The sequence below is a fragment of the Talaromyces atroroseus genome (assembly GCF_001907595.1).
Source record: "Talaromyces atroroseus strain IBT 11181 chromosome Unknown scaffold_10, whole genome shotgun sequence".
NCBI classification, from domain to species: Eukaryota; Fungi; Ascomycota; class Eurotiomycetes; order Eurotiales; family Trichocomaceae; genus Talaromyces; species Talaromyces atroroseus.
The window spans coordinates 1438352-1466325 of NW_017971442.1; the positions used below are offsets into that span (position 1 = coordinate 1438352).

The 27974-nt window shown below is 48.6% G+C and overlaps 11 protein-coding genes across 11 annotated transcripts; 5 read left to right on the plus strand and 6 right to left on the minus strand.

Annotated features, from left to right (window-relative positions):
* Window positions 1–102: 102 nt before the first annotated feature.
* Window positions 103–3411, plus strand: UA08_07300 (hypothetical protein; the record flags this gene model as incomplete). Its single annotated transcript, XM_020262227.1, has 1 exon — window positions 103–3411. One exon carries the CDS (start codon window positions 103–105, stop codon window positions 3409–3411), a length of 3309 nt encoding a protein of 1102 aa, XP_020117966.1.
* A 230-nt stretch (window positions 3412–3641) lies between these two features.
* On the minus strand, window positions 3642–4482 carry UA08_07301 (hypothetical protein; the record flags this gene model as incomplete). Its single annotated transcript, XM_020262228.1, has 2 exons — window positions 3642–4036; window positions 4107–4482. 2 exons carry the CDS (start codon window positions 4480–4482, stop codon window positions 3642–3644), a joined length of 771 nt encoding a protein of 256 aa, XP_020117969.1.
* A 2859-nt stretch (window positions 4483–7341) lies between these two features.
* On the minus strand, window positions 7342–8857 carry UA08_07302 (hypothetical protein; the record flags this gene model as incomplete). Its single annotated transcript, XM_020262229.1, has 3 exons — window positions 7342–7402; window positions 7469–7806; window positions 7871–8857. 3 exons carry the CDS (start codon window positions 8855–8857, stop codon window positions 7342–7344), a joined length of 1386 nt encoding a protein of 461 aa, XP_020117968.1.
* Window positions 8858–9876: 1019 nt separating this feature from the next.
* Window positions 9877–12134, minus strand: UA08_07303 (hypothetical protein; the record flags this gene model as incomplete). The annotated part of the gene is made up of 7 exons (XM_020262230.1): window positions 9877–10862; window positions 10932–11047; window positions 11100–11289; window positions 11382–11453; window positions 11506–11578; window positions 11638–11882; window positions 12050–12134. 7 exons carry the CDS (start codon window positions 12132–12134, stop codon window positions 9877–9879), a joined length of 1767 nt encoding a protein of 588 aa, XP_020117963.1.
* A 992-nt stretch (window positions 12135–13126) lies between these two features.
* Window positions 13127–15332, minus strand: UA08_07304 (Glucose-6-phosphate 1-dehydrogenase; the record flags this gene model as incomplete). The annotated part of the gene is made up of 9 exons (XM_020262231.1): window positions 13127–13239; window positions 13306–13677; window positions 13731–14015; window positions 14068–14152; window positions 14205–14402; window positions 14466–14810; window positions 14868–14888; window positions 14959–15091; window positions 15289–15332. 9 exons carry the CDS (start codon window positions 15330–15332, stop codon window positions 13127–13129), a joined length of 1596 nt encoding a protein of 531 aa, XP_020117962.1.
* Window positions 15333–16458: 1126 nt separating this feature from the next.
* Window positions 16459–17115, plus strand: UA08_07305 (60S ribosomal protein L33-B; the record flags this gene model as incomplete). Its single annotated transcript, XM_020262232.1, has 5 exons — window positions 16459–16483; window positions 16580–16589; window positions 16689–16784; window positions 16861–16961; window positions 17018–17115. The coding sequence occupies 5 exons, from the start codon at window positions 16459–16461 to the stop codon at window positions 17113–17115; spliced, it is 330 nt and encodes a 109-aa protein (XP_020117965.1).
* A 709-nt stretch (window positions 17116–17824) lies between these two features.
* On the plus strand, window positions 17825–18296 carry UA08_07306 (hypothetical protein; the record flags this gene model as incomplete). The annotated part of the gene is made up of 2 exons (XM_020262233.1): window positions 17825–17943; window positions 18014–18296. 2 exons carry the CDS (start codon window positions 17825–17827, stop codon window positions 18294–18296), a joined length of 402 nt encoding a protein of 133 aa, XP_020117964.1.
* A 119-nt stretch (window positions 18297–18415) lies between these two features.
* UA08_07307 (hypothetical protein) lies at window positions 18416–19066 on the minus strand (the record flags this gene model as incomplete). Its single annotated transcript, XM_020262234.1, has 2 exons — window positions 18416–18883; window positions 18956–19066. 2 exons carry the CDS (start codon window positions 19064–19066, stop codon window positions 18416–18418), a joined length of 579 nt encoding a protein of 192 aa, XP_020117971.1.
* A 301-nt stretch (window positions 19067–19367) lies between these two features.
* UA08_07308 (Mitochondrial phosphate carrier protein 3, mitochondrial) lies at window positions 19368–21025 on the plus strand (the record flags this gene model as incomplete). Its single annotated transcript, XM_020262235.1, has 7 exons — window positions 19368–19571; window positions 19646–19810; window positions 19917–20170; window positions 20242–20540; window positions 20657–20676; window positions 20726–20807; window positions 21018–21025. 7 exons carry the CDS (start codon window positions 19368–19370, stop codon window positions 21023–21025), a joined length of 1032 nt encoding a protein of 343 aa, XP_020117970.1.
* Window positions 21026–21264: 239 nt separating this feature from the next.
* On the plus strand, window positions 21265–21876 carry UA08_07309 (hypothetical protein; the record flags this gene model as incomplete). Its single annotated transcript, XM_020262237.1, has 4 exons — window positions 21265–21319; window positions 21388–21488; window positions 21543–21701; window positions 21754–21876. The coding sequence occupies 4 exons, from the start codon at window positions 21265–21267 to the stop codon at window positions 21874–21876; spliced, it is 438 nt and encodes a 145-aa protein (XP_020117742.1).
* Window positions 21877–22225: 349 nt separating this feature from the next.
* UA08_07310 (hypothetical protein) lies at window positions 22226–27951 on the minus strand (the record flags this gene model as incomplete). The annotated part of the gene is made up of 14 exons (XM_020262238.1): window positions 22226–22731; window positions 22785–22817; window positions 22870–22989; window positions 23064–23141; window positions 23208–23429; window positions 23483–23640; window positions 23788–24017; window positions 24214–24220; window positions 24538–24607; window positions 24675–27040; window positions 27104–27332; window positions 27392–27485; window positions 27551–27705; window positions 27765–27951. The coding sequence occupies 14 exons, from the start codon at window positions 27949–27951 to the stop codon at window positions 22226–22228; spliced, it is 4455 nt and encodes a 1484-aa protein (XP_020117743.1).
* Between the last annotated feature and the right edge of the window lie 23 nt (window positions 27952–27974).

Below are 27974 nucleotides of genomic sequence, written 5' to 3' on the forward strand. Positions count from 1 at the left end.
TACATTTTGGCTTTCATTGTTGTCTGATATTTTTTTCTTCGTGCTGCATTATGACTCATGTGTTGATACAGCTCATTTAATTTAGTTTTTTCTTTTCAAGTCATGGAAGAGTCTGTCCCAGATACCCCCAGCCTCCGCAGGAATGTCGACGACGACGAGGACGACGCAGCAGAAACTGTCGCCACTGTCCTCATTGCGCCCAAGACCCAGCAGCAAACGCCTCTCTCACAGCGCTTCACCCAGCCAACTCAGATTATCGAACGCACTCCTAACGAGCCCAATTCCGTTGTTCAAGTTGCTGCGTCTTCACCACCAATATCTTCTTCTCCTTCCAGACCTGGCAGAGGAGGCGTCTTGGCGAATTTGATGGCCCCGAGTGGCACGCAGTATCGCCCTCCGACAAATTCTCTTCCGCAGAAACGCGCACAGGTTTTGAGTGACGACGAAGGCCCCAACTACGCCGGCGGTTCTTCTGACGACGACGAGTTGACCCTGGTGAATATCAAGCCTCGATTGCTGACGAAATCATCCAAGAGCCCGGAAAAGATAATGGAGTCGCCAGTTTCCAACAAGGAGGGCTCTGGCCATAATAAGACATTTAAGGACTTTGCAGCGGGTTTTGCATATCAGCCTGGCAATAATAAGAGGCTAATCGACCATGTGGACTTAACGGATGATCGCAATTCGTCTAAAAAATTAAAGCAAACAACGGTATCGCGCGCCATGCCCGTCGATTACGGTGATGATATCAAAGCGATAGAGGACATTGAGGACTATCGTCCAAGAACTTTCGTTACACGACTGTTAGCTATTTTTCCTTCGCTCTCGATTTATGAAGGCTTGAAGGCCTATTCAGAATTTTCAGGGAATTTTGACCGCGCTGCTGAGAAACTCGCCAGGCAGAGAGATCCCAGCCATATGCCGTCATCACCAGACGAACTAACTACATATCCCACCAAGCCAGCGAATACAGCTAAGCAGAATATCAAGTCCAAACAGAAGATTGCGCAGAGATACACGGCCAATGTCCAGAGGAAGGAGGTTGTGGTTATTGACGATGAGGAAGCCAAGCCCGCCAAAGGCAGGCGCTTGATACGCGGGCCTCGTCCTGGCGCTACTTCTTCAGAGGCCTCGCCGGCCCCTCTAGTCGCTACGTCTAAACCGAAAGGTCGACTCATACGGGGGAAAAATATGAAAAGAGATGTTTCACCCGAAGAGGAAAGCATGGCTTCTGCCGAATCTGGGTCCGATGAGGATGCTAGTTCCGATGAAGATAATAGTGGTATTGAAACAAAGGTGCTCGACTTCATAAATACATGCACTGCACCAGCTCTTGCAGATCTGGCTACGACACCTGAGTCTATTGCAGCGACAATTCTTGCTCAACGACCTTTCCGCTCTCTCAACGCGGTGCGATCTGTAACGGCCAGCGAGAATATCGAAAACCAAGCGACTACCCAAAAGAAATCCAGAAAACCCAAGAAGCCTATTGGCGACAAGGTTGTCGACAAGGCGATTGAAATGATGAAGGGCTACGAGGCCTGCGATGCGCTAGTTGCCCATTGTGAAAGTCTTGGGAAGCCCTTGGCGGCTGAAATGAAGCAATGGGGCATTGATATGTTTGGAAATAAAGAAAGCGGTGAACTAGATCTCGTCTCGTTGGATCACGATTCAGGAATCGGCACCCCGACGACCGATGACGGCGATGATGTTGTGGCTCATGGTGGACGAAAATCGCGTTTCGTTTCTCAGCCATCGATCATCTCGAATGAGTGGACGTTGAAGAACTATCAGATTGTGGGCATCAATTGGTTATCACTGCTATTCCACAAGAAACTGAGCTGTATTCTTGCCGACGACATGGGTTTGGGAAAAACATTCCAAGTCATTGCATTCCTTGCGCATTTGTATGAACAAGGAATCACTGGTCCTCACCTTGTCGTTGTGCCCTCATCCACACTAGAGAATTGGCTCCGCGAATTCAACAAGTTCTGCCCTACCCTCAATGTTATGCCTTATTATGCCAAACAACAAGAGCGAGCTGAGATTCGAGCTGCGATTGACGATGATAGGGAAAACGTGAATGTCGTGATCACAACTTATACAGTTGCAAAGGCTAAAGAAGACTCGCGATTTTTAAGGAATGTTGGGTTCTCCGTCTGCGTATTCGATGAAGGACATGTGCTCAAGAATAGCGAATCCAAAATTTACGATCAACTAGTCAGGATTCCTGCGGATTTCCGGTTACTGCTTACCGGAACGCCACTGCAGAACAACCTACAGGAGCTGGTTTCGTTGCTTGGGTTTATGTTGCCGGATATTTTCAGCAAGCACAAAGAGGACTTGCAAACGATATTTGCGAACAAGGCCAAAGCTACGGATGTTTCAGAGCACGCTACACTACTATCCGCTCAACGTATTGCGCGTGCTAGGTCTATGATCGCGCCCTTTGTGCTTCGGAGGAAAAAGCATCAGGTTATCGACTTGCCTCCCAAGATTTCTCAAGTTGAGTACTGCGAACTCAACGAAACTCAGCGGAAGATCTACGAGCAGGAGAAAGAGGAGGTTCGCAAGATGATTGCTGATCGTGCTGCGGGCACAAAGACGGGGAACAAGTCAGCGCATATTCTAATGAAACTGCGTTTCTCAGCGATTCACCCCCTGTTGAAACGCAGGCTCTATGACGAGAAAGTCCTTAGCAAGATGGCCAAGGCGTGCTTAAAGGAGGAGATGTGGTCGCAGTCAGATCCCGATATCATCTTTGAAGAATTGCTTGCATACAATGATTTCGAGTGTCATTCCATGTGCGTGAAGCATCCAAAGTCTCTCGGATCGTTCGCTCTGAAGAATCAGGAATGGATGAACTCCGGGAAGATCGATAAGCTTTGCGAATTACTCAAACGATTCAAAGAAAATGGCGACCGGACCTTGATATTTTCACAGTTCACCCTCGTCATGGATATATTGGAGTATGTCCTCGAAACACTCAACATGGGCTTCTTCCGCCTTGATGGCCGCACTAGCGTTGAAGACCGCCAGTCGATTCTCGATGCATTCTACGAGCAGACGGAGATCCCAGTCTTCATGCTGTCCACAAAAGCTGGAGGTGCAGGCATCAATCTTGCGTGCGCTAACAAGGTCATTATTTTCGACTCCAGCTTCAATCCGCAGGAGGACGTGCAGGCGGAGAACCGTGCGCATCGCGTTGGGCAAACCAAGGAAGTGGAGGTGATCCGACTTGTGACTAAGGGCACCATTGAGGAACAGATCTACGCCCTGGGACAGACGAAGCTAGCTCTCGATCAGCGAGTTGTCGGTGACGATGCCGCGGAGTCGAAGCGCAGCGAAGAGGTCGGCATGAAGGTCGTCGAGGAGATGATCACGGCTGACCTGAAGGGCGATACCAAGTAACTTGGTTCATTGGATAGAACTGTCACAGCTTATAGCAGCATGCGTGCATAGAAGGCGTTTTGGTTGATTCATTATTTTTGTTTGTTTGTTTGTTTTTTTCTATATTTACAAGATGTAGCCATTATTATCTCGAAACCATTGCATATTAATTAGACTAAGCTTTTAGTTTCCCCAAAAGCGTTGATTAAATACATATTTTATTCACATCGTGGAAATCCAAATTGAAGAAATCACAACCCCAAAGCCTTCAACAACGCCTTCCCAACGCCCGTCGCACTCGCCGGATTTTGGCCCGTAATCAACGGTCCCCCAAGCTGATACGTCTTATCAACAACCACCTTCTCACCCCATGGCTGCTCAGCCTTTACATATTTCGTGCTATCCGAGGCCGCGACGAGTTTGTCCTCCAACAAAAACGGCATAGCCTCGACCATCTGCACTTGCTCTTCTTCCACATTCGAGAACCCTGTTACGGTGGCGCCCTTGACTAGCGGTTCGCCGGACGGCGTAGTCGCGTTGGCGAATACGATGGGGCCGTGGCAGACGGCCGAAACGGGTTTGCGGGCTGCTGCGAAGGTTTGGATGAGAGAGAGGGAGATCGGGTCGCTGACGAGGTCGAACATGGCTGTACATATATGAGCTTCACTTCACGATAACATATCAAAGAAGAAGTTAGAGTGGGGCAAGGAACTTACGACCGTGTCCACCAACATAGAAGATGGCATCGAATTCGCCTGTGCGCGGCACAATATCCGCTAGACGCACGGTGTTCTTCCATAGCGATTCCTGGTTCTTCAGGAACTCGGCTGAGACTGGGTCGTTCTTGAAGGCCTCGACAGAGCTTGGGTCGAGAGGCGCTTCGCCACCTTTGGGCGAAGCGATAGTCATTTCGATGCCGGCGTCATGGAGCTCTTTCCAGGGGTGGGCGAATTCGGGCTGTTTCAAAAGGTCAGTTTGGAAGCCATTTTTGCTGGGTAAGGTAGGCAGGCCTACGAGATACCATCCGGTAGGGTGGTTGGTTTTGGGGATGGTGGCTTGGGAGGTGAGGACGATGAGGACTTTGGGTGCCATTGTTAGAAAAAATGTACCTAGGCAGGTATGTAGGTAGTGAGTAGTGAGAAGTGAGTAGTGGTGATGTTTGTACATGTATCGATACGCAGCGAGTGTGATAGTTATATGTATAAGCTATCGGTCGATGACTTCATCGTCACACAATCCGTCGGTGGAGACTAAGGCGTTACAGGAATGGTGCTCGAGCCATACATAATATCTTTTTTAACTTTGTTATTGCTATTAATTATTATGGTTACTTCCAGCAAAAGTAAAAGAAGCACTTCGAATATCAAAGATCGTCAAGATCGTCGCTAGTCCTTTAGCGGTCTAGTCTCCACGTATGCCGCGAGAAGCCCTAAAAAGCCTCACATTTAAGACATTCCATTTTGGGTAAATTCGTAGGGTCAAGCATTATTATTAATCAGGATGAATAAAATGGATATATACGGAGTTCAGAGGCCCAAAATACTTCAAGCGTCTATTTCAAAAGTAATGAAGGAGCCAGAAGAAGCCCGGCCATTAGCCCTGAAAGACCGCCCGGACCTTGTATTCAAGACTCTTCATTTTGTCCAGCAAGAGGTCGCTGCGACGTATCACCTCCCTATCTTTAGTCAGACTATAATGTACCACCGATATAGCCTCTGATTGTGCGCGCCTATGGTCCTCCGCCAGTTTGACTCTTTTCCGGATCCCATTCTCGTCGACTCTGAACTTGGCCAAACAAGTAGCGAGGAAATGCAACAGCTTGCGCCAAAAAAGTTCCCCAGTCTGTTTGCCTACTATTCGCTTTTCACCCATCAAGCGGATTGCGAGTGAATAGAGCTTGCGTTGTTCTTCTGATAGTCCCCTATTACGAGAGTTAAAAGAAAACGCCTCGAAAGCTTCATTAGCGACACCCGTGACCCTGGAAAGTTCGTCGGCTTGCGTAAGTGCATCGAGTCAGAACTTCAGCATTTTGAGAATCTCGTGGAGCTGTTCCTCACTGAATTTCCCCTGGCCATTGAGCAAGCCAATCAGTTTGCCGTAGGAGTAGATGTTTGAGGCAGCATTGTGGCGGCCAGGGTTTGTCCAGGTGCTTTATAGAAATACAATCGAGCGATATATTTGACTTTGCTGTATACCTATTGTTCTGAGAAGATCGGTTTCGTACCATCGACGCTTTCAGCATAATCCCCCCTTTGGCACAGAGCATATCACCGTGGCAGCGGTATGCCGCTACGGACGTTTGAAGTGACTCGCCGTCTTGAGCGGAGAACGTATTTCTTTCTCGATAGCGAAACGATCAAGCGTCTTATAGTATTTGTATCTAGCAACAGGTGACACAATTATTCGGATAGAGAGGAGTCTTTTATGCAAGCTTAGGCGGTTGCCTATCTAGGTAGCAGGTGACCAATCTTATGGCTTGCTTTATTAGAAACTCCCACTGTTTATATTTCTATGTGCGTGATATGAAACCTGTATTCTTATGTACGAATAGCCCATACTAGTGTAATATATTATCTTAGACTTGGGGGTCCTAACAGACGGTAATTTTGTAAAATACTACGGTGGAACATGGTAGATAATATTATTGCATATCAATGACTGCGCCACGATAGGTAGTTAAGGCAAATTAGACAGTCATAGCTAGTATACTTTCACACCTATGAGATCAAAGCTTATATAAAATACATGCTTGGAACTTTTAGGATTAGAGCCAAAAGTACAGGGAAAATGAACCTCGATGATAGGATGTAACAGACTGGACACCGAGCAAAATTTCCCAATAGACATCTTCGTGAGAATTCTCTCCTGAATTCCCCAGCCTTGAATAAAAAAGAGCATTGCCGTTGAATTTCCTGCAGGTATTACTATCAGCTTGGTTTATTTCTTTCGAGACTAATGTTTTCTAAATATCAGGCAATCCATACCACCCACCAAAGCAGGGACGCCTGGCCAACTCCGCCGGAACTACGTGGGACTATCAAGCCTCAGACGATCTGATTCGGACGTTACGTCTGGAGGTAGGGAGGCACTATTACTGGCTTACAATTGGATTTGTTGACGAAAGTGCTTCGACGGCACTTATAGTGACCGCAACCAGCAGTTTGCCGAAGCATTGAGAGACCCATTTGTTTTCCATATTACCCTTGAAAGTGGCCAAAGTCCTACTTCGATGGAAAGTGAAGGATTTAACAGGATTGCTTTCAGAATGCTACACCAACTCATCGGCTGCCTTGATATCAACCCATTAGTGTTAGTAACGCATTACACTAAACTGCGTAAAACATAAGCCTTTTGTCGTTTATATAGAAAATACATAAATCATCCCAGGAAAAGATATAGCTATGACTATTACTATTACAAGCCTATATAATGTATATTTAATTTCTCATGACTATGTCAATTACCTCGCTAAAAGTTGCATCTCGTCCATCCGTTTTCTAATAAGAAGAAAGTTATAGGTTTAAAAAAGGTCGTTTCTCATATAAGATAAATTGGCAGAATCCAGTATTATTTTTATGGATATTACTAAGCTTGAGGTTTTGACTTCCAAGCTTCTATTGAGATGCCACTCTAAGGTTCCTTTGATAAACTTCTCAAGGGCTGGTCCACTTGTTGCGAGACACGTTATGACTCATATATGCCGGCAAGTAGCACTACCTAAGTATCAGAGGAGTATCTTAAGGCCATTCGAAAAGAGCGATGACTGATTCTATTCTCTTACATGAAAAACCCAAAAACAACAGAACAAAAATAATCCCTGATCGTACATTTCGCCCAGTTTCTCTCCCACTCAAACAGACATATGACGAAGAGTTTCAAGCTGACGAGCTGTCTTGCATAGCTCTACCCAAGATCCAAGTCCGCATATCATACCCATTGCCATGCCATTGCTCAAGGAGTCAACTCGCCGGCATAAACGCCCGGCTCAATTCTATGAAACCACTGAGCCCATCTAGACCCGAAACAAAGTCAGTCACACCATTCATCAGACACGGCAGTAAAAGATTGGATTACGTACCTAGCATGCAGCGGAGATGGAAACCTGAAGATATCAATATCATTCGCGTCAATTTCATGACAAATAAGACCATTCACGAAGCATTTCCCGATAGTCTTATATTTCGAATTCCATAATATCTTGCCCTCAGGCGCGCTCAGCAGTTTCTTGAAGACACCAATTGCAATTGTGTTTTCTCTGGCGAAGTGGCCGGGATACATGTGGTCACCTAGGTAAGTGAATAGCTGATCGTCGTTGTTCAGGATGACTAAGGTCTCGGCTTGGGAGAGAGGAGAAACAGTTGTTGTTGGGGGAAATGAATTTAAATTTCGAAGGGTGGCGACTGTTCGATTGTAGTTCTGGAAGAAAATGGTGTAAGAATCGATTATATATATATATATGCTTGAGGTTCATAAGACATACCATGTCCACGTATTCGAGGATCAACTGGGTGAGCAGCGGATGGCCTGCAGTAAGCCAGAAGACATGCTCTGCAGCCTCCTTGCTGAGTATCGAGCCACACTGAGTGAGGAAGGTCTCAAATTCAGACGCAGTGAAAAACAGACTGGCGCCACCGTTCCCATTTCCGTGTGTTTTTAGATAGGAGATCTCCGGCATGGTTGCGAAGACATTGTTGTATTCTGCGAACATGCCCTGGCTGCTGAAGAGACATAATCTGGGACCTTTGCTGTTGTTGTTCAGATTGATCAGGTTTTTGATGAGCGCGTTCCAGGTGGACTTTTGTTTCGTGAGAGTCTCCTGGGCTTCATCAACTAGAAAGATAAAGTCCTGAGTTGAGATTTCTTCACCTGAGATGTCCGGGTACTTAACGCGAGCGTGTTCGAACAGTATTTCCTCAGGCTTCTTTCGGATATCCGGCCAGCTTTCGATGAAAACAACTTTCTCGTTTTTTCTAGAAAGATGCTCATAAAGTAGAAAAGCCAATGTTGTCTTTCCAGAGCGAGGCATGCCCCAGATAAATACGGATCTGTATTTGTCGAGTATCAATAAGATCTCTGAAACCGTCTGCTGTCTCTCGCAAATCACGGTTGGATGTGGCTGGACCTGAGCGTATTCTGGGATTGAGGTTGACGATGGTCCCAGGAGTGTTGTGTCATGGCTCGAACCACGCTCCAGAGGCACTTGGAGTGGCTGGAAGTCGCTCATAGGCTCAACTTTCAGCTGAGGCTGAGAGCCCACGCTGATAGAGGCCATCTCACCAATGTTGTGGTCTCTGTGCAGAGTAAGGATATGCCCACAGCGGCTGCAGGGCATATCGGGCCTAAGGTTCTTGATGAGCTCAAACGCTGAACCCTCAGGACAGGGACAGTCGAAGATGCCTTCGAAACGACATGGTCCCAGAGTCAAACGCACTCTAGGACCTGGCAAGATGGAATCTGGTGACTGCATTGATTGAGTGAGCAAAACTGACGAATATAATGGGATAAAAAGAGGCAGAGAAGATAAGAGAAGAATAGAGAACGATTCGAGTGTGTGAAGGTTTAGAGAGCTGCCATGAGTGTCTTGTCTGATGAGGGGTGGTTGAGGAGAGATTCAGAAGAGGTGAGCAGGACAACATAAAGGCGAGCGAAAGGTGACTGACTACAGCAATGAACAGAACGCCTACACAGTATATTTTCCAACATTCGATTATTCGGAATTGCATTCTCTAGTCTCATTAGTTCAAGGCATTATGACATGACTAATATCTGTGGTGTGAGCATTATATATGCTTTCTGTTTATTAAAATATGCTTCATATTTGATTATACTAGTTATCATAGGGTCACCTACCTATCCAGTATAGCTTGGTAACGTATCTAGCTATACTGTAACATACTACGAAGTTGCATTTTGAGGGGATGCGTCTGGTGATGATCATAAAAGCCAAACTCCGCCTAAGTACCAGTAAATATTATTGAATGCAACAATAATACATGTTCAATATCAAATACATGGCCGCCTATGGATAGTAGCTGCTCCGACTTGATGGTACCTACAAACACGACGCACTCGCGTCGAGTGGCAGAGAAAACAATCACCGCAGCGATATCTTGCGGCAGCAGAGGTTCGCCACGCTGAAGACACGATAGCAGGGAAATTATCTGTTTGAGTATATGTACTCACGCATAAACAACGGTCTATCTGCTTCCGTCTTGTCACCTACCTAGGTATACCCATCTAGACTTAACCCCCCAAATGTACACTAGCAAAAAAAATTCCTCCCAAAATGCAATGATTATATATGGTATATGTTCAATATCAAGGTACTAGGCACAACAACAAACAGGGTATCAAAACAAAAGCGCCTTGCTCAAATGCGTATGATATGTACCTCAGAAAGAAAGCAATTTCAAAAAAAAGGAAAATAGATCTACATAATCTGTCGTGTAATGTCATCATCAACAAAGTACTAGTTAGGCAGAAAATTCAATCATAGATTGGTAGCTGGCGCACAGCTGTCACCGCTTTAAACCGCCGTGTAGCTTCTGCAGCAACCAAAGCGCTAAGTGCGCCGATGAAAAGACATACGGCAATAGCATTGGGGCCGTCAGAATCCAGGTTCATCCACGTGCCATCTCTGCTTCCTTGTATGGGTTGCGTTGGGTCGTCGTTTTCAGGCGGAGGTGGTAGTGCTGGTTCAAGGACGCTAAAGACAATCCAACTGATAAACGTGCCGACGAATTGGGGTAGTGTAGTGTAAACATTCAACACGCCAAGATAGATGCCGGCGAGTTCACCGGTAGATGCGATATCGCTTGTTGTTGTAGTTGCTCCTGCTGCTGCTCCAGAGGAGGATTCGTCATCGCTATCCTCGTCACCCGTGCGGTGGTTCAGGCGAAGCACGTCCATCTCAACGTCGCGTTCAACGCTGTCTATGGGCCGGTAGCCATGTGTACGGAAAGTGGTTGATGTGATCATTGTCGCTGTGGGGAGAGGAGTCGAGGGCGGTTCTAGCGCCAGTTTATTGATCTCAACTCCCATAAAGGCGAACGGAGCCCAACCTGAGATAGCCCAGGGGATACCGCAGACTGAAACCAGGAAAGTCGCGAACTTCAGAGACCGGGCCATGGGTGCGAATATCATGGTTCCTGCGAAGACGAGGTGGGAAAGGAACCATACAGTCTGCAAATTGGGACGGATCTTCTTGAATCGGCGCAATAGTGCTGCCATTCGCGGTGGAGGGCGTGATGTGAAGTTGGCCCTTTTGGAATTGCTATCAGGAGAGCGGACGCCGAAGGGAATTAGGACAGAGCTTAAGAATGTGACAGAAGAGAAAATCACAAGCGACAAGCTGCCTAACCGGCCGACATCACCAAGCGTGTCGGAGGATTTCGCCACTGACTCGGGATTTTCATAGCGAAAATATGTCTCTCCGACCCAAGTCGTGCTGTAGAAAAGGAATGGAAACCAGGCTAGACGTACAACTTTAGAAAAGAAAAAGCTCCACCGCGAAGGGTTCTCGGGGAAAAGACATGACATACCTATCCATGCCCAAAATTGCACCCAACAAACCGCCTGAATCTGCGGTGGCAGATCCATTGTAGTTCTATAGAGTTGCGCTATGACTTGGAAAAAGCCATTCTTCTCATCCGCACCTCTGAAAATCTATTAGATATGGAAGCCCTAAATGAAGCAATAGTATCACGTACCTCGCTGCTATCAGAACTCGCTCCTTGACACTATACGACGTCACCAAAACGGCCGCAACCAAGAAAATAGCGGCCACCACTGTCATCTGCTTGAATTGGGTATCACCGAATCTGGTGCCAAAGGTAGTCACCATATCCATCGAACCCACGATGTAGGCTATCAGGGAGCCGATTGCCTGCATACGAGTTGCTTAATAGATCCATTAGCCCATATTCAAGCATTCGAATGGTCAGGTGATAGCCCTAAACCAAGCGTCCAAATATTCAGGCGAATAAACTCACCCCATGCCGAACCCAGCTGCTGCTGGGAGATGGGCAATGTGTCGACAATAATACTTCGACAACACGCCTGGACTAGAAGATTGTCAATATACACAGTAAAAAGGAACCAGAACGACCAACTCACCAGCACTTATAGCAAAATCAACCCCATAAATAGCCAAGACCGCAACGGCAATAGTATAATTTCTTTTCTGTTCCTCCCCTCGAAGGGCAACTGTCAGATCCTGTATCTTTTATCTGAAACATGCTTGCTTACTTTCTCAATATCATGCGCAAACCACCCAACCACCTCCGACGTCCAGCCCAGCAACAACAGGCAAAAAGCGACTACCAACGCTCCGCCAAGCATAAACGGGCGCCGTCTGCCCCATCTCGACCGCGAGCGATCCGCAATAACTCCGATGAGGGGATGGATGATGAGACCGGACAAGGGGCCGGCAATCCAGACGAGCGAAGTGCGGGATTTCGTTAGGCCGAGTTGGAGGAGATACGGAGTGCAATCTTGAAAGCGACAGTTTGTTAATTTGGGTACCAAAAAATCAATACAGAGGAGGGGGCTGGGGGGGGGTTCAGTTCATACAAGACATTTCAACACCCCATGTGAATCTTTAAAACTACCCCGTTAGTGACTGACTAACACCATGATTTGTTCACTGGTCATTGTTCACGTACGACACGCCCGTCAGACTGAATGTCAAGAGCGCCATCCTCGTCGCTTCCGACTTGCCCTTGATAGAAGGTGTACCGGTCCATGATGCGGCTCTCATCCCTTTCCTATTCTATCGCATTTAGCGTGTTATACTCTGAAACGAAAGGAATCTGCTCGAATTGCTCCTGTAAAGGCTCAGAGGGACTGTTCGTCGTAGTCGTATGGTATATCGATCACTGGGAAATCCTCCTGCAGCAAAGAAACTGTGCTAATCCAATGACGACGATCGCGTAACCGATAAACCGAATCCTTGCTACCCCATTAATGAACGTAACGAGTATGTGCGCGATTGAAGAGATGCAATTGAAGCAAAATCGATCGAACTCGAGCAGACGGAAAGGAAAACGCGCAAAAAAAGAAAGCGGAAGCGGCCCGGCGAGTCGTATGTAATGCGATCTGCAGTTAGTTAATTTGATCGCCTTGCACTTTTCTTGACAGTTGATATTCAGCCCAAGTGGCAGAAGCAAGTTTTATGTAGCGAGATTGCGAATGGAGAGGTGTGTCTATGGTTGCATGGACTATTAATTTAAGATGAGGCGAGGAGGAATGAAGAAACGGGTCTGTGCTGAAGCTGCCGCTTCCAGAATGGGCTGGACTTCTGTCCAGCCCAGTCACCGGTCAGGGGCTACCCAAAAGCTCGGGGTTTGATAGATAATAGCAGAAAAGAAAAGAAGTATTACTGCATTCCAACTGGAAACAGGTGAAGTTTATGCCACTTTCTAACTGGTGACCCAAAATCTTACTCTTATATCGTATAGTATATAACTCGTCTACTCCAACATCTGTAGCATTACGCAAGACAGGACTTTGGAGGAACAGAACTGGACAGGTTCATTTCTAAGTTTTCTCTTCAATCACAAGACTCAACGGATAACGAGCACCAGGATCGTCCCGAAAGTCCCAACGTCATATAAGAAAAAACAAAATGGGGATAGAAGAAACAGTAAGAAAGACCCCCTCTTTGTTTATGATCTCATTTTCATTTCAACATACGTATCATTGTTCAATATCTTCATTTTCCATAAACCCCCATGGTCTACAACCGGTTGGGAGCCGCGGAGTGAAGGGGCCATTGATAGCCTGCCGCATCGCTGAACTTATATCCAAATGATGAGGTGAAGTCGTCCAAAACCGCGGGTCCTCGAGAGCCTATTGCAAGCTTGTTAGAAAAAAAAAAAAAAAAACCAACCACAAGGTATAACGTTATCAACGTACCATATGGATACTCCATGGGGATGATCTCTTTGTTGTCGTCAAGGTAGTGCAGGAGAGGGGAGAAGATTCTCCAGCTAGCGTCGAGCTCGTCATCACGGACAAAGTTGGAGTGGTCTCCCTTCAGAGCATCGAGGATAAGCGACTCGTAGGCTTCAGGGATCTTCAGATCAGAGAAGCGGCGGCGGTAGGTGAGGTCCAGCTCGGTCACTACAGTCTGCATGGAAAGACCAGGGAGTTTGGAGTTCATCTTGATGTAGACGGACTCGTTGGGTTGCACTCGGATGACAAGCTCATTTCGTGGAATGTCCTTGAAGATTCCAGAAGTGACATCCTTGAATTGAATACGGACTTCGGTCTTTTGCTCGTTGAGGGCTGCAGAGTGTCAGTTTCCCTCTCCACAAATAGAATAACGGTAAGAAGCTCACCCTTTCCGGCCTTCAAGATGAAGGGAACGCCATCCCATCGCTCGTTCTTAATAAAGGCAACCATGGCGCAAAATGTGGCACAACGCGAGTCCTTGGGGACGGTATCGTCTTCCTTATATGCAGGCTTGCTGCCATCGAGCGACCGACCGTACTGACCGATGATGACATTCTTGGGCTCGATGGCGTCCATTCCTCTCAATACGCGCACCTTCTCGTCACGGATATCCTCGGCAGAGAAAGAAATTGGGCGTTCCATGGCAAGCAGGGTCAAAACCTGGAGAAGATCTGTCGTTGATGGTCAGCATGAGGTTTCTATCATAGAGACAACAATACGTACGGTTTTGCATGACATCACGAATAATGCCAAACTCATCAAAATAACCACCACGACCTTCCGTGCCGAAGGGCTCTTTGAATGTAATCTACGAAGAATTAGCAGGATTAACATGGACAGGTGGAAATTGAGCTATGTACCTGAACGTTATCAATGTGGTGACGGTTCCAGGTAGCGCCGAAAAACTCGTTACCGAACCGAAGAATGAGGATGTTCTTAACCATCTCCTTGCCCAGATAATGATCAATGCGGAAAATCTCCTCCTCCTTCCAGTTAGGCTCCAAGGCACTTTGCAGCTCCCGAGAGCTCTGAAGGTCCTTGCCGAAGGGTTTCTCGACCTAATGAACCCACCACCAGTCAGATGTAATCCTCGTCCGAACGTGAGGAAAGAATTAGCTCACAATGATTCGCGCAACGCCATTCTTGGGGTAGACGTTTCTCTTCAACTGATCCGAGACAGTGATGAAGACGCTTGGTGGGAGAGCCATGTAGAAAATTCGGTTTTGTTCCTTTTGGTCTTTCTCGATCTCTTCCAGGTGCTTGTTGAGGTTGATGAAAGAGTCATCCTGGTCATACTGACCGGAGATATATGTACAAAGCTTTAAGAAGCTCTCCAGCTGCTCTTCGATCTCCTTGGTGGGCACCTTGATGTACGACTTCACCCGCCGCAGGTACTCGGCGTGGTCCATCTTTGTACGGGCATATCCCACGATCTTAATATCCTTGGGCAGGAATTTGTTCCGGTACTGTGTCAAGTCAGAGATTGATTCGTCCGAAAATGGTCGGGTTCGACGTCTACATACCAAGCCGAACAATGCAGGGAACTGTATTCAGATGGTCAATATTTGAATCGTAATCAGTGGCTTATTTATTTATGAAAAGAAGCTTGCGTACTGTTTTCTTCTTAGCCAGGTCACCAGAGGCACCCAGAACGACAATGACGGTGTCGTCCTTTAGTTCCACGGAGCTGTTTGGAGACGTCATGTTAGCTTCCACCGACGGCTTATACGTGGTCGCAATCCACCAGCTGGCGACAATGCAGAGAGCAGCGAGAAAGAAAGAGAAGAGATTGACAACAGAAGGGGTCTTGCGAGTCGGGCGCGAGGGCATGTTGGCCAGAGGCTCTAATAGACACCCTCTGGAACGAACGGCGGGAGGATCCCCCGCTTGGTGCAGCAGCAGCAGCAGCAGGTGATGTAAGCGCCACACAACTGATAGACTTACCCAGCGGTTTGGCCGTGCTCGGCCTGGATGAGAGTGTTCGACATGGTGGAAAACGGGCAGCGATAGGTCTGGGGTAGGGAATGAATGGAGAGAAGGAGAAGAGAGAAAGGCGAAAGGCGAAAGCAGCGGAGGGACGATGGGATTTTGCTTATCCAGCAACTTCCGGCGGAGACGCTGCAAGGAAGGAAGGAAGCAGTAACTTACGGGGCCAATTACGCTGGTGGGGCACGCCAGTCTGAGAGTATTCATCATATAATAGTAATAGTCATCGGTCTTTCATTTGTCCATTCTACGTATATAAATAATCTATTTATTTATTATATTGCTTATATACGGCATTACGACAGAGCTGGCCTGCTATGGGTGCAGAACTACATACAGCATATCTTGTTTTGTTTTTTTGTTTTTTTTTTCTATTTTCCAGCTAGCAGATTCTTCAAGATAGACGTCACCGAGGCCCCAATGGGGAGTGGCCTGGATCTGATGTCACGGCTGGCTGGCTGACAATGTGCGTATGCATGCTGATGTTGGAACGACGTACTATGTAACTCTTTACTTTTAGTTGACGCTGCCTTCAATTCCGCATGCTCATGGCAAGTGCAGCGTCGATAAGGAACCTCCGCGGGCACAAGCTAGATGTATAGGCCGCGAGCGATGTTCGGACATACGGACAATATACGGTCACGGCGTGCTCAACAAAAGGCCGAGTAGCTAACCCCGCCGTGGCAGAGCGTACGAGCAATACGCGGATAAAATACATATCAGATTAATCAGACAGAGCTTCCAGAAACTCGCAAACCCAAAAAGACGTCCGGAGCAATGTCATCCGCGTCGCCGGCCCGGCAGAAAACGAAAGGCGGTGTCGCGCCCAGATCCGCCCATGCCTCATCCGGCTAGCCGCCATCTCGTCGCCGAAACAGGCATCGCGCCAGCCTCCAGTCACGGGGTCTCGGTTAACCCTCGCTAGGGCTAGCCCGATTGGGGACTAGCGCCACCAGTGTGTTCTTTCCATCCGTTGAATTGTGTGCGTTTCGTTGTTTTACCGAAGCGACAGACCGACCCGACGACAACCACCGACACTCCTCTGACTCTCGCCGGTCAGCGTTGCCTTTGAATCACGACTTTCTTTCTTGTTTGTCCCGGTTGCTCAGAGATAAATCTTCCGTCAAGATGCCTTCGGAACACGGTCACAGACGTGAGTTTTCCCCGATTCGATGAGATATGGATTGGAGTCGCAAGCAGATTTGATGGTGATCGATCATTGACGAAATCGTTGCTAACAAATTCGCAGTCTATGTCAAGTAAGCCTCTGCCCGTGTACACGATTCGCGACCACCCGCCACCAATCTTCTCCATTTACAAATGCATAGCGCCGTGATCAATTATTGACTGTTCTACAGGGGCCGCCACCTGAGCTACCAGCGTGGAAAGCGCAACACCAACCCCAACACCAGCTTGATCAAGATCGAGGGTGTTGACGATATCAATGCCGCCAAGTGAGTCGCCGAGAATGAGAATGGGAATGTGATGGACATGCAGGACGGTTTACTAAGACTTTTTCTTTTCCCGCAGCTTCTACCTCGGCAAGAAGGTCGCTTTCGTTTACCGGGGAAAGAAGGAGGTTCAGGGCACCAAAATCCGCGTCATCTGGGGCAAGGTGACCCGGCCACATGGTGCGTTGACAATTTCGTTCACATGGACATGAAGAGACTCGTCTAACTCGATCTAGGCAACTCTGGCGTCGTCCGCGCTCAATTCCGACACAACCTCCCTCCTCAGACCTTCGGTGCCACCGTCCGCATCATGCTTTACCCTTCCAACATCTAAATCAGCGAATCGGCAAGCCGGGGTGCTTCATGTTTTTCTGTGTTTATTTGTTAATGTAATGAGGGCGGGTTCTCGACACACCAAAAAATAAGATCTTTTTTCAAAAGATAATTTATTTGCTCCTACCGATATACACACAGGTTATTCCGTCGTACTGGGCCGCGAGATGCTCTGCTCTGCTGCTATGCTACGGCTTGGTATGAGACGGTGATTTGATGGAGTTGGAAAGGAAAGGCAAAAAAAAGGGCAGAAAACAGCGGAGACTTTTTATCTTCTCGCATTTATTTACGGGGATCTCTGTGTTATAAAGGAATACTTCTTCTGCGCAAACAAAAAAATCAAAATATGATAAAAAAACCAATGCCTCTGCTGTGCCATTCGTTTATGACTGGCCCGACATGAGCGAGCTCCGGAGACAGCGTTTCCGATTCATGTATACTGTACTGATGCATACAATTCCGATACCCAGCTATCATATCTCATTCAAGTAGACTAGATACTTTCAAAAAAAGTAGATTGCCGTCAGCAGTTCGTCGTAGTTCCCAATGTCTTATGTTATATGATTATGGGATCCCACCAATCAGCGACATCCATCTCCACAAATTAGCTCTCCACCACATTTGCATCATCAATTATTCTGCCATCAATTCAACTGAAATACAACCAAAACCACCATCAATACCCAACTACAAAAAGAGGATACACCAAAATGGTCGTCCCCGGTCGCCATTCCAACCCCAATCGACGCATTCCCAGCTCAGCCTCGAGCGAAGAAAAGCCAGATGTATCAGACAATACCATCTCGGATACATCTCCCGCCGTGCCAGCGTGCGTTCTCTCCGCTTAGCTGAGATGTACAACTAACCAAGTATATATACATATATATACACAAATGCAGAGAAACGATCTACAAACTCCTCGCATTCACATTTGCCATGATTTGCGCTCCACTCGGGGCGTATTTCTTGAGTATCAAGACTATATTCAGTGGTGAGCTTTACACTTTACTTTCCATGTGTCCAACAGTCAGGTCCCGTTCTGATAATGCAAAAGGAAACGCCACATTTGCAGGTGGTCTGGCTGCTCTAGTGGCCAATGTGGTTCTGATTGCGTATGTCGTCGTGGCCTGGCAGGAGGATAAGGAGGATCAGGCGAAAAGGAAGGAGAAGAAGGGGCAATAGGTTCATACAATCTCCGGCAGAGTTAAAGGGATGTATTTTATTACTTGTGGCATGCAATTCGTCTATTTTTGTTTTTCAATGAATATAATATAAGTATAGGGTATCAAGCAAAATAGAAATCAAGCAGGCCTCCTCCTCACAAACTCCCGCAAATCGCCCTCCGTCACCACACCCAACACAAACTTCCTCGTTGGATCCGTCACGATCGCGAAATCCTGCGCGCCCATACCCGTCGTCGGATGCGCCGCCGGCATCCCTTCCTTTGGCGGATTCATGGCCTCCCCCTTGAAAAACCGCTCCAGCTCTTCCAGCGGCGTGTCCATGGTAATCACCTGGTAGACATTTGAGCGTTTGCGGTTGAAGCGTTGCATGGCGGACTTGACGGGGTCGGATTCCTGCACTTTGCCCTCGCGGAGAAGCGTCTTCAAGCGCGGGATGCTCAAGTACCCGATTAGCGCCCGTGTGCTCGAGGATATCACGGTGAGATGGCTGTAGTCGCGCTCGTAGGCGGCGAGTTGGGCGGAGGCGATGGAGTCGTTGGGGGAGACGGAGAGGGCTGGCGGGGGGTCGAGGTCTTCGACGGTGGCCTATTATCATTATATTCGTTAGTATGCTCAATGATATGTACTACACTCTTGTTCTTAAGAGCAAGTACGTACCCCGCGATATTTGCCAGACCACGAATGCAGATTCTGCGTCGAGGAAGCGGCGGCGTGGTCCGTGAGATCTTCGCGGGCCAGGGTCGCGCCGACTGATGAGTATGTTGCCATGTCGAGCAGCAGTTATTGCTCTTCCTTGAGTGAAAGGTCGAAGCTCTCGGCGTGAAAAGCTAGCTTGTGCAGGTTGTGCTTGCGCTTGTGTGAGGAGAAGCTTGGCGCTGCGGGCGGACAACAACCCGAATTCGGATTGCCACCTGAAGACGTCACCACGACTGTATCTCTTTTCTTTCATCCATCGACAACGTGGAGTCTTTCGCTTGATATTTGAGCGATTGCTGCCTATAAACCCATCAGTAATAATATACACATATACACGCATACACACATATATACAGCACAACAGAAAAGAAAAATGTCTTCTCGTCCATCGCAGGAAACGATGCAGATTACTAACAGGCCGCCGTTCATGGCGTGGAGCGCCCTCGACGACGTCAAGCAGAAAACCGGCCAGGCCTACGAGAAAATGAGTAGCCAGGCCCAGGCCAAAACGGGGACCATTGAGATGTTCTCGCCCAAGTATTATGCCGCGTGCACGTTTGGTGGATTGCTGGCTTGCGTGAGTATAATATAAACAAGGGGGGCTTCCACAGAGAAGAAGAAGAGAGAAGTAATATATAAATAACTACACAGGGCCTGACTCACACCGCGGTCACCCCGCTGGACCTGGTCAAATGCCGTCGCCAGGTTGACCCTGGCCTGTACAAGGGCAATGTGGAAGCATGGCGCACCATATACCGTGTCGAAGGTGTGCGCGGTGTATTCACTGGCTGGAGCCCGACGTTTTTCGGGTATTCCGTATGTCCTCCCCCTCCCCCCCCCCCCCCCCCCCCCCCTTTCTCGCTTTGTATTATATATGTATATATATATATACAACCTAGGTATACTGGCTCAGCTGGAATAGGCACAAGGAGCCTTCAAATACGGCGGCTACGAGTACTTCAAGTCCTTCTACAGTGACCTAGTCGGCCCCGAGAGAGCCGTCCACTGGAAGACGAGCGTCTATCTCGCAGCCAGCGCTTCGGCCGAGTTCTTCGCAGACATTGCTCTGTGTCCGTTTGAAGCCGTCAAAGTGCGCACGCAGACGAGCATGCCCCCATTTGCTACGGGCACTTTTGACGGCATCAATAAGATTGTTGCCAAAGAGGGAACTGGGGGGTACGCCTTCTACTCTAGAGAGCAGAGCTGAGCTGAGCTGGTTGTGTTTAATGCTAATATACGTCGAACAGCCTGTTTAAAGGGCTCTACCCGCTCTGGGGCCGGCAGATCCCCTACACCATGATGAAGTTTGCCTCGTTCGAGACCATCGTCGAAATGATCTATGGCTATCTCCCCGGCAAGAAGCAGGACTACGGCAAGGCCCAGCAGACAGGCGTTGCGTTTACCGGTGGCTACCTGGCTGGTATTCTGTGCGCGATTGTGTCGCATCCGGCTGATGTAATGGTGAGCAAGCTCAATGCGTCGCGACAGCCGGGCGAGGCGTTTGGCGCGGCCATGTCGCGCATTTATAAGGACATTGGATTCGGCGGTTTGTGGAATGGGCTCGCAGTGAGGATTGTGATGATTGGAACTCTGGTATATACTCTCTCTCTCTCTCTCTCTTGCTCCCGCTCTTCATGGTATGAGTGCTAATTGATACCTCAGACCGGATTGCAATGGATGATGTATGGCCCCCTCTATTCTTGTCGTGATGACTGGTACTGACAGAAGCAGATACGACTCGTTCAAGATCTTCATGGGCCTACCGACGACTGGTGGGCAGGTGTCGAAGGAGAAGAAATAACCGTTAGTCATTGTTAGTGTTTGGATGTGTGTCCAGAGTCAAGAATTCAGCCTAACTAGCAAGGCATCAATCAAATCACGATACGATTTTAGTCATCAATTCTTATCGGCCGTAACATACATACATATCATACCGTAGCGAACACATAACAAAAAGGCACATGACGTCAATAAATACGTCGAGATACACGAAAATACACCGACTAAAAAAATACAATAACAGTTCCCTAAAAAGTAAAAAGTATATACCAGTTAAAAAAAAAAAAAACGCCAAGATGCGCCCCAGCCAATCACAAGCACCGAAAGCATCAAAACAAATTAAAAAGCGATCTGAGCCAAGCCCTGAGCGATAACATCATCGCCCCAGCCCGCGTCTATATAATAAACACCCCTCAGGGCTCTCAACCTATAAAAGGTATCTAGTATCTACACTTGTACACCCATCATCCGCTAGGAAAAAAAAAAAGAAAATGTCCGGCTCCCAAGAATCCAGAAAAGAGCCCATCGTCTCTCACGGCCGTGGAGGTCTGTCATTATATACGGATATCCTTATCTCTGCGCATGCAGTCAATCAATCTAATACGGAATGATAGGCCAGGGCAACATCGGCGCCGACTCAACCAAGTACGTGGACGGCGAAATCGTGCGCTCGGGGCCGACAGGCGATCAGGGCGATGGCGCTTATTCTGCTGGTGTATGCAATCCCCCCTATAACCTCCCAATAATCAAGATAAAAAAAGCTGATCAGTATGTATGTATGCAGCGCGGCGGCGCAGGAAACATCGGCTCACCGCACATCCGGCCCTCGACGCCGGGCACGGCGCACGACAGCGAGGTGATTCCGGACATTGCGATACGGAATAGCGTGGATGGGGACTATCATACTGGCGTATGCACACCATCCCAGGTATCTATCGATGATTTATGATGAATTGGCTAATGGGTGTATGAATGCGTAGCGCGGCGGACAAGGAAATGTCCATCTCGACGAGAGCCATAAGCATGAAGGCAAGGACAAAAAGACGGGGACGCCGACGGGGTTGGCGGATAAATTGAAGCAGAAGATGTTGGGCAGGAAGTAATGCAAGATCTTATATACAGTTATTATGTATGCTACGGATTTGGATAATGGTATGATATCATGTGCGTTGGTTAGTTTAGGATACGTTAGGATAATTTACTGGGTATTGATTGAATCGGCTTTTGAGGGTTGAAGATAAACAGTTCATCAGATATGTAATGTATAGAAAGTATACAGTAGAACGCCCCCGGGATTAACCGAGCCAAACCTAACTAATCCCACCAAAGACAAATAACAGACATATAATTCATAGCATCGCATAATATAGCACAAACACACACACACACAGAGAGAGAGAGAGAGGGAAGGGGGGTATGTATATCGTATGTACTGATGTCGGACAAGAAAACTCAGTCCCTATCCTTGGTAAACCTCCGCTTGAGCCAGCTACCGCGCTTTTTCTTATCGTCATCCATAGTCCGTTTGACAGGCGCCGGGAGCGCAGGGTTAATACCCCCAGGCCCGCCGCCGCTCTGGTTGAACGATTGTCGTTGATGCGGAGGAGGTGGCGGCGGACCGCCTCCATTATAATTGTTATTGTAGGAGTAGTCCTGTCCGTATTTTTGTTGTTGTTGCTGCTGCTGCTGCAATCGATCAAACGAGCTACTGACCGAGCTGGGATCTGTCGCATTGCCCCATTGATCCGTGTTTGCGGATCCGGAGTTTGCGGTGAAATTGTCACTGGATTGTTGGTAGGTGGAGTTTGGGTAGAAGGTTTGCCCTTGTCCTTGTCCTGGTCCGTAGTTGGCATACTCCGAGTTTATGCGACTGTTTCCGTGGCGCGGACGGTTAGAGCGTGATCCGCCATATTGGTTGTTATTGTTGTTTTGAGAGTAGCCGTTTGCTTCGTTGCCGCCTGTACGAGTCAGTTTCAGTGATTCATAGTTCAAGGCTTGCGCGTAGACTTACCGTAGTAACTGCCAGGTCGGCTCGGAGATGCCTCTAAACCAGAATCAGCCTGATGTACGAGATCAAAATCGAGGTATTCACAAACCCGTCACGTATGACAAGCGACGACTATGGTAGCTCCCATCAATTGCAGCTTCAAACGATCGGATGGTGTCCAGAGGCCTCTCGAATCGCGGACGGGTCGGGTTGGACAGGTCAGGGTCCGCTAGATCATAGTCAGCACCATTTCTTACTTTTCTTGCGCTTGAAAAAGAAGTCCGTGGTCGAACATCGACATACTGATAATATTCCCATACTGATCCTTATGCTGGATCGAACGCAGCGATCCCAAATTCGACTTTTCCAGGGCCACGACGGCTAGTTGTCACCAATCCATTAGCTCAATTGCAAGCTGACCGCAAGGTCAAGATAAGCAGAACAAACCTGGCTGGGCTTCACTCATCGCGAGCGTCGGATCAGCCTTGGTATGCAGCGAGCGACGATATTTCTCCTCGGCGGTCTCGGTCAGCGAAACCTTGGGGCCCGAATTGCTGGATCGGCGAGACTTGTCGGATTTGCCGCTGAAGCTGATGCCGCGGCGGTGCGGGCGCGAGGAGGAAGAGGGAGACGTGGGAGGGTCCATTATTATTATTATTGCCTTCCAACCTTGTTTCACGTTGTTTCCACAAAAAATCTGCTTAATAAGGCAAGGCACTAACTAGGCTCGATGATCGCCTTTGGGGAGATTATGAGTAGTAGTAAGTGCGGACCCAGTGGAGCGAAATTAGCAGCAGTCGAGATGACTGAGCGTGTGCCAAGAGGGATATCGATATGATATGAGACTCCTGAAGAGGTCCCAGAGGTAGATGAGATAGGTCTATCGATATATTATATCGATCCAGCGATTAACGATAGTCTGCTTGCTGTCTGACAGTGTCTGTGCAGTCCTGCGATAAGAGATAATTGCGGAGGCTGGCGGTCAGTCTGACATGCACTATACTATGTCTTGTCAAGTGTCTCTCACCTTATCCAGTCCGCTGAGTGTATAGCAGTCAGGCTCTCTGGAGCGTGGTTCCAGGCCAAAAGAATTCGAGGAGGATACAGAAGAGAAGAGAAGGAGAAGATTTTGTAGCATTTTCCTGGCCGCGGACCACGCGTACAAAGGCCGGGCCGACCAATGGTGGACGGTGGCTGAGGTGTCTCAGTCGTCAGGCCGTACGTAACTGACCGTCGCTCACGGGCTCGGAGGCGGCCCTGTGTGATTGGCAGATAAGCAATAAGAAGAAGAAAAAAAGAAAAGAAACCAAAAAAAAAAACAAAAAAAAACAAGGCACATCAAATGCTTATCATGCAGTGTGTGTTGATCGTTAATAGAATTAAATAAATGTACCTGGATGGGCTGGACGCAAGGGAAGGCCTTAATCCAGTTAACCTCCAGCCACGTGCATACCTTAAAACTGTCCGGTCCATACATATAGTAGTAGTATATCTGCATCAATGGAATTGTTATCTAGCTAAGCGATGACGAGTAAGACTAAAAACTAAAAGGGTATGTTGATATAAGACAATATCAATCTCGAGCTGCACTGCTGCACTAAACGGACGGAACTGAAGGGGGAATTGTAGAAATCAGAATACACAGAAGAAAAAAAAAAATATAAAAAGAAGTATTAAGCAAGAAAATAGGGGTAAATTGAAGAAAAAGACAGACGATCATTCAATCGATTCGTCAAGCGTAATTTCGAAATTGGTAGTGGTTGGAAGTGATGATCACCGCGACGCCTCCATGTTGCCAGTCAGCTCAGCAACGCGCGCCTTGATGCGAGCCACCCGAGACTCAATCGCTACACAAACAAACGTTAGTTCGATTTCATTCCAGTTCGTCGACAGTATACTCATGGATAAACTTACTCTCTTCCCCGCTCGTGTCTCCATCGTCTGCCTGGCTGGTCCGGCTGTGAATCTCCTCGCTGCTGGCCCTCTCTGCCTTTTCAGCCGCATTCTTGCGGATCTGCGCCCATCGATCCTGGAATGACGGACTGGCAGTAGCCGTCGTATCTGGACTGCCACCCGTTTTGATTGGCGTTTGGCCGGTCGGCGTTGCAGAATCGCGAGTTGGAACAGCAGTAATAGTCGTTACCGTCTCCTTGTCCTTGTCTTCGGAGGGGAAGCTGCGCTCAACGGGCGTGACGGGGCTCTCTTCTTCCGGTACAAAGGCTGGCTGCTCGGTCAATGGCCCTTGATCAAAGGACGAGAACTCTCGGTCTGCCGCTGCTTGCTCGTTGGTGTCGATCCGGGAAAGGGCGTCGTACTCAGCTTCGCGGCGAGTGCGTGGGGGGCCGCTATACGTCGGTGATGCAGTTTCGGGCTCTGAGGTCTTCGTGGCCGGTTTGACTTCGTTCTTTGCTGGCGCTGAAATTGGCGACACGGCTTCGACAGCTGGCTCCTCAGGCTTGGCAGCAGGTATAGCAACTTCTGGAACCGGCTTCTTGGTTAAACGGCCTGTGGTATGAGACTTTGGCGGCAATGATTCCTGAGACATGACTTTGTTTTCAAGAGCAGCCCGTGCCGCTGCAACAGCCGACGGGTCGATGCCAATCTCCTTCTTGGGCGTAGAATCATCACCCGCCCGCTGCTTCGTGCTGCTGAAGATGCCCTTGAGTGCTGAATTGGCAACCGGCTTCTTTTTGAGCTTCTTTTGCTGGTCGTCTGTCGCCTCCCTTTTCGTCTCAGCTTCCGGTGTGCTGGCAGCAGCAGCCTCTGGGAATCCGGCGGCGGCGTCGTCGTTGGCGGGCTTGGGCGAATCCTTAGGAGGAACAGGCAATGGCAGGGATTTCGTTGCGTTGTTGCTGGCTTTCTCGGACTGGGGAGTGTTTTGGGAAAGATTCGACATCGATCGCTGTCCATTCGGCGGCAGTAAGGACTCGGCGGGTGCACCGGTGCCGGCGCGACTGTCACTAAGGTAGGCAGATCTCAGCTGGTCCTTGTCGTAATGGTTATCATAGTGTCGTGCCCACTTCATCGCCGATGACGCTTCTGGGATCAAGCCCGTGTATTGTGTCATGATCGAGTTAGTCTTGGTCGAATACGAGTCCTCGTTCCGAGCTCGACGGCCGTTGGCTTCGCGCTGCTGGTCTTCCTCCTGTTCACGCTGTTTTCGCTGCAAAGCTGCTGCCGCAGCTTGGATACGTGCATGCTGATCTGGACCAATGCTTGTTTTGCTAGCACGAGCAGTGCTATTGCTACTGCTATTTTTGTACGGTGCGTTACCGAGCGGCCCCTTTGCAGTGGACTTGCTGCGGGTAAGCTTCTTCTTCGTTGAGAAACTAAAGAATCGCTTCTTCTCGACAATGTAGGCTCCTTCTTCAGGCTCTGAGGCGGCTCCCTTAACCTGTTCTTCTAGCACCAACCACTTGGCTCCGCTAATCACCGTCTCGAGCAACGCACATCTTCCAAAGACAGCCTTTCGAGATGAAGGTTCCTCGCCTGACAGACTGCTTATCCAGACCCACCAGAACGAGTCATCCAGATCGAGGACGGTAATGCTAGCTAACTCTCCTGGTTCCAGGTTTGGTTCGGTGTCTAGCGTGCGTTTGTGGGATTGCGAACTCTGGCCTCGCACCGTTCCAATGGGCGGCAAAACTTTGTCAGGGGGCAGTAAAAGGGATGCTGGTCCACGGGTTACGGAGGAGTCGTCTGCGAATCCCGAGGATAAAAAGTCGGCCCAGGATGGCGTGGTCGGGCGAGCGAAATCGTTGGTGCGAGACTGGGGCGCAGAGCGCAGCTCCGTAGGACCAGTTCTCGTCAAGTCGTCAGTCTCATCATCGTGGTCTGAGTCTATTGAAGCGCCGAAACCCATGTCTTCGAAACGAGACCACGACGCATCACGCAGGCTAGTCGAGGTCTTGGTGGTGGACACCGCTGATTGATTGATCGTTGAAATCGCTTTTAGGACTCGTTGGCATTCGTCCGTCAACGCCTGCGTGGGATCATCAAACTCGGTGAATTCCTGGAGATGGCGGTCGCTATCCCGGTATTCAAAATTCTTTGCACGGCGCAACAATGCGAATGGTGTTGGAGAGACTGTATCGACAATCATCACGACCTTGGTCGTTGAGAACTGCAGCAAACTCGGAGTTTGAGGGGGGTATTCAGTGGCCTGCACCAGAGACTGGAGAGCAATGGGAAGCGCTGAGATGCCGTTGACACCGCGGACCGAGTCTGGAGAGAGTGAGCGCAGATAGGCAAAGAAAAGATGACTCGTGGCATCGGCAGCCCTAAATATGGCATTAGATATAGTGGGTTTTAGGACGGTGATAGTTCCCCAAAAAAACACTCACGTAGCCCAACTCTTGTAAGAAGATTCGAACCCGTTGCCGGTTTCATGGTGCTCAAAAGCCCACCAGCCGGCATATCTCGACAGTTTTCGTCCGCCCAGTCCATTGGACTTGCCATGGGCAGCAATCGCGGAGAGTAGATCGAAAAAATCGAATATAATCTTGGTACGAGCGTCGGAATCCACGCTGATTGGAATGAATGTATTAAAGGCGTCGCGGGCGAGGTCCGAATCTAGTTGAACGGGTTTAGCTTTACGTAGGATGGGTAGAGGGATGGATCACGAAAAGTACCTTGCTCTCCGACTTTGAAGAGCTCATAAGCCTCCCAGGTGACTACTCCTCCAGGGAGTCTACTCCAGCACCATTTCACGACACTGCACAGAACCTGCGACCTTATTAGCCCCAATATTCCTTCGCGCCAAACCAGATCGAAGATGTATTTAATAGTACCATTGGTTCCGTCAACCGTAGCTCTTGCAAGAGCGCCTCGCCCCGAATCGGGGTTCCTCTCTGTTCCGCATTGAAGAAATTTCGAATAAACGTTCGCGCCGCGCTGGGATCGGAACTCGGCCGGAAGGGAAGCAGAAGGAATGGGATGTCGAGACCTGGACAATGTCAGTCCCACACACAGCGAGCCAATTCTGCATGCACTGGAGATACATACCTCGCGATTTTAATTCCTGCGTGCATCCCCGGAGCAGCTCCTGCACCTCCTCAGCCGCAACGTCGGTGCGTTGATATGCGTCGGTCCATTTGGGCTTGGCTGGCGTGTCTTCAGCGGCGGTCTGTTTGGCGGCCTTCTTGCTGGCGCTGGAGTCTTTGCCCCGAAAGACTCGAGAGAAAAAGGGCATCCTCGATTTGTCTTTTTATTTTT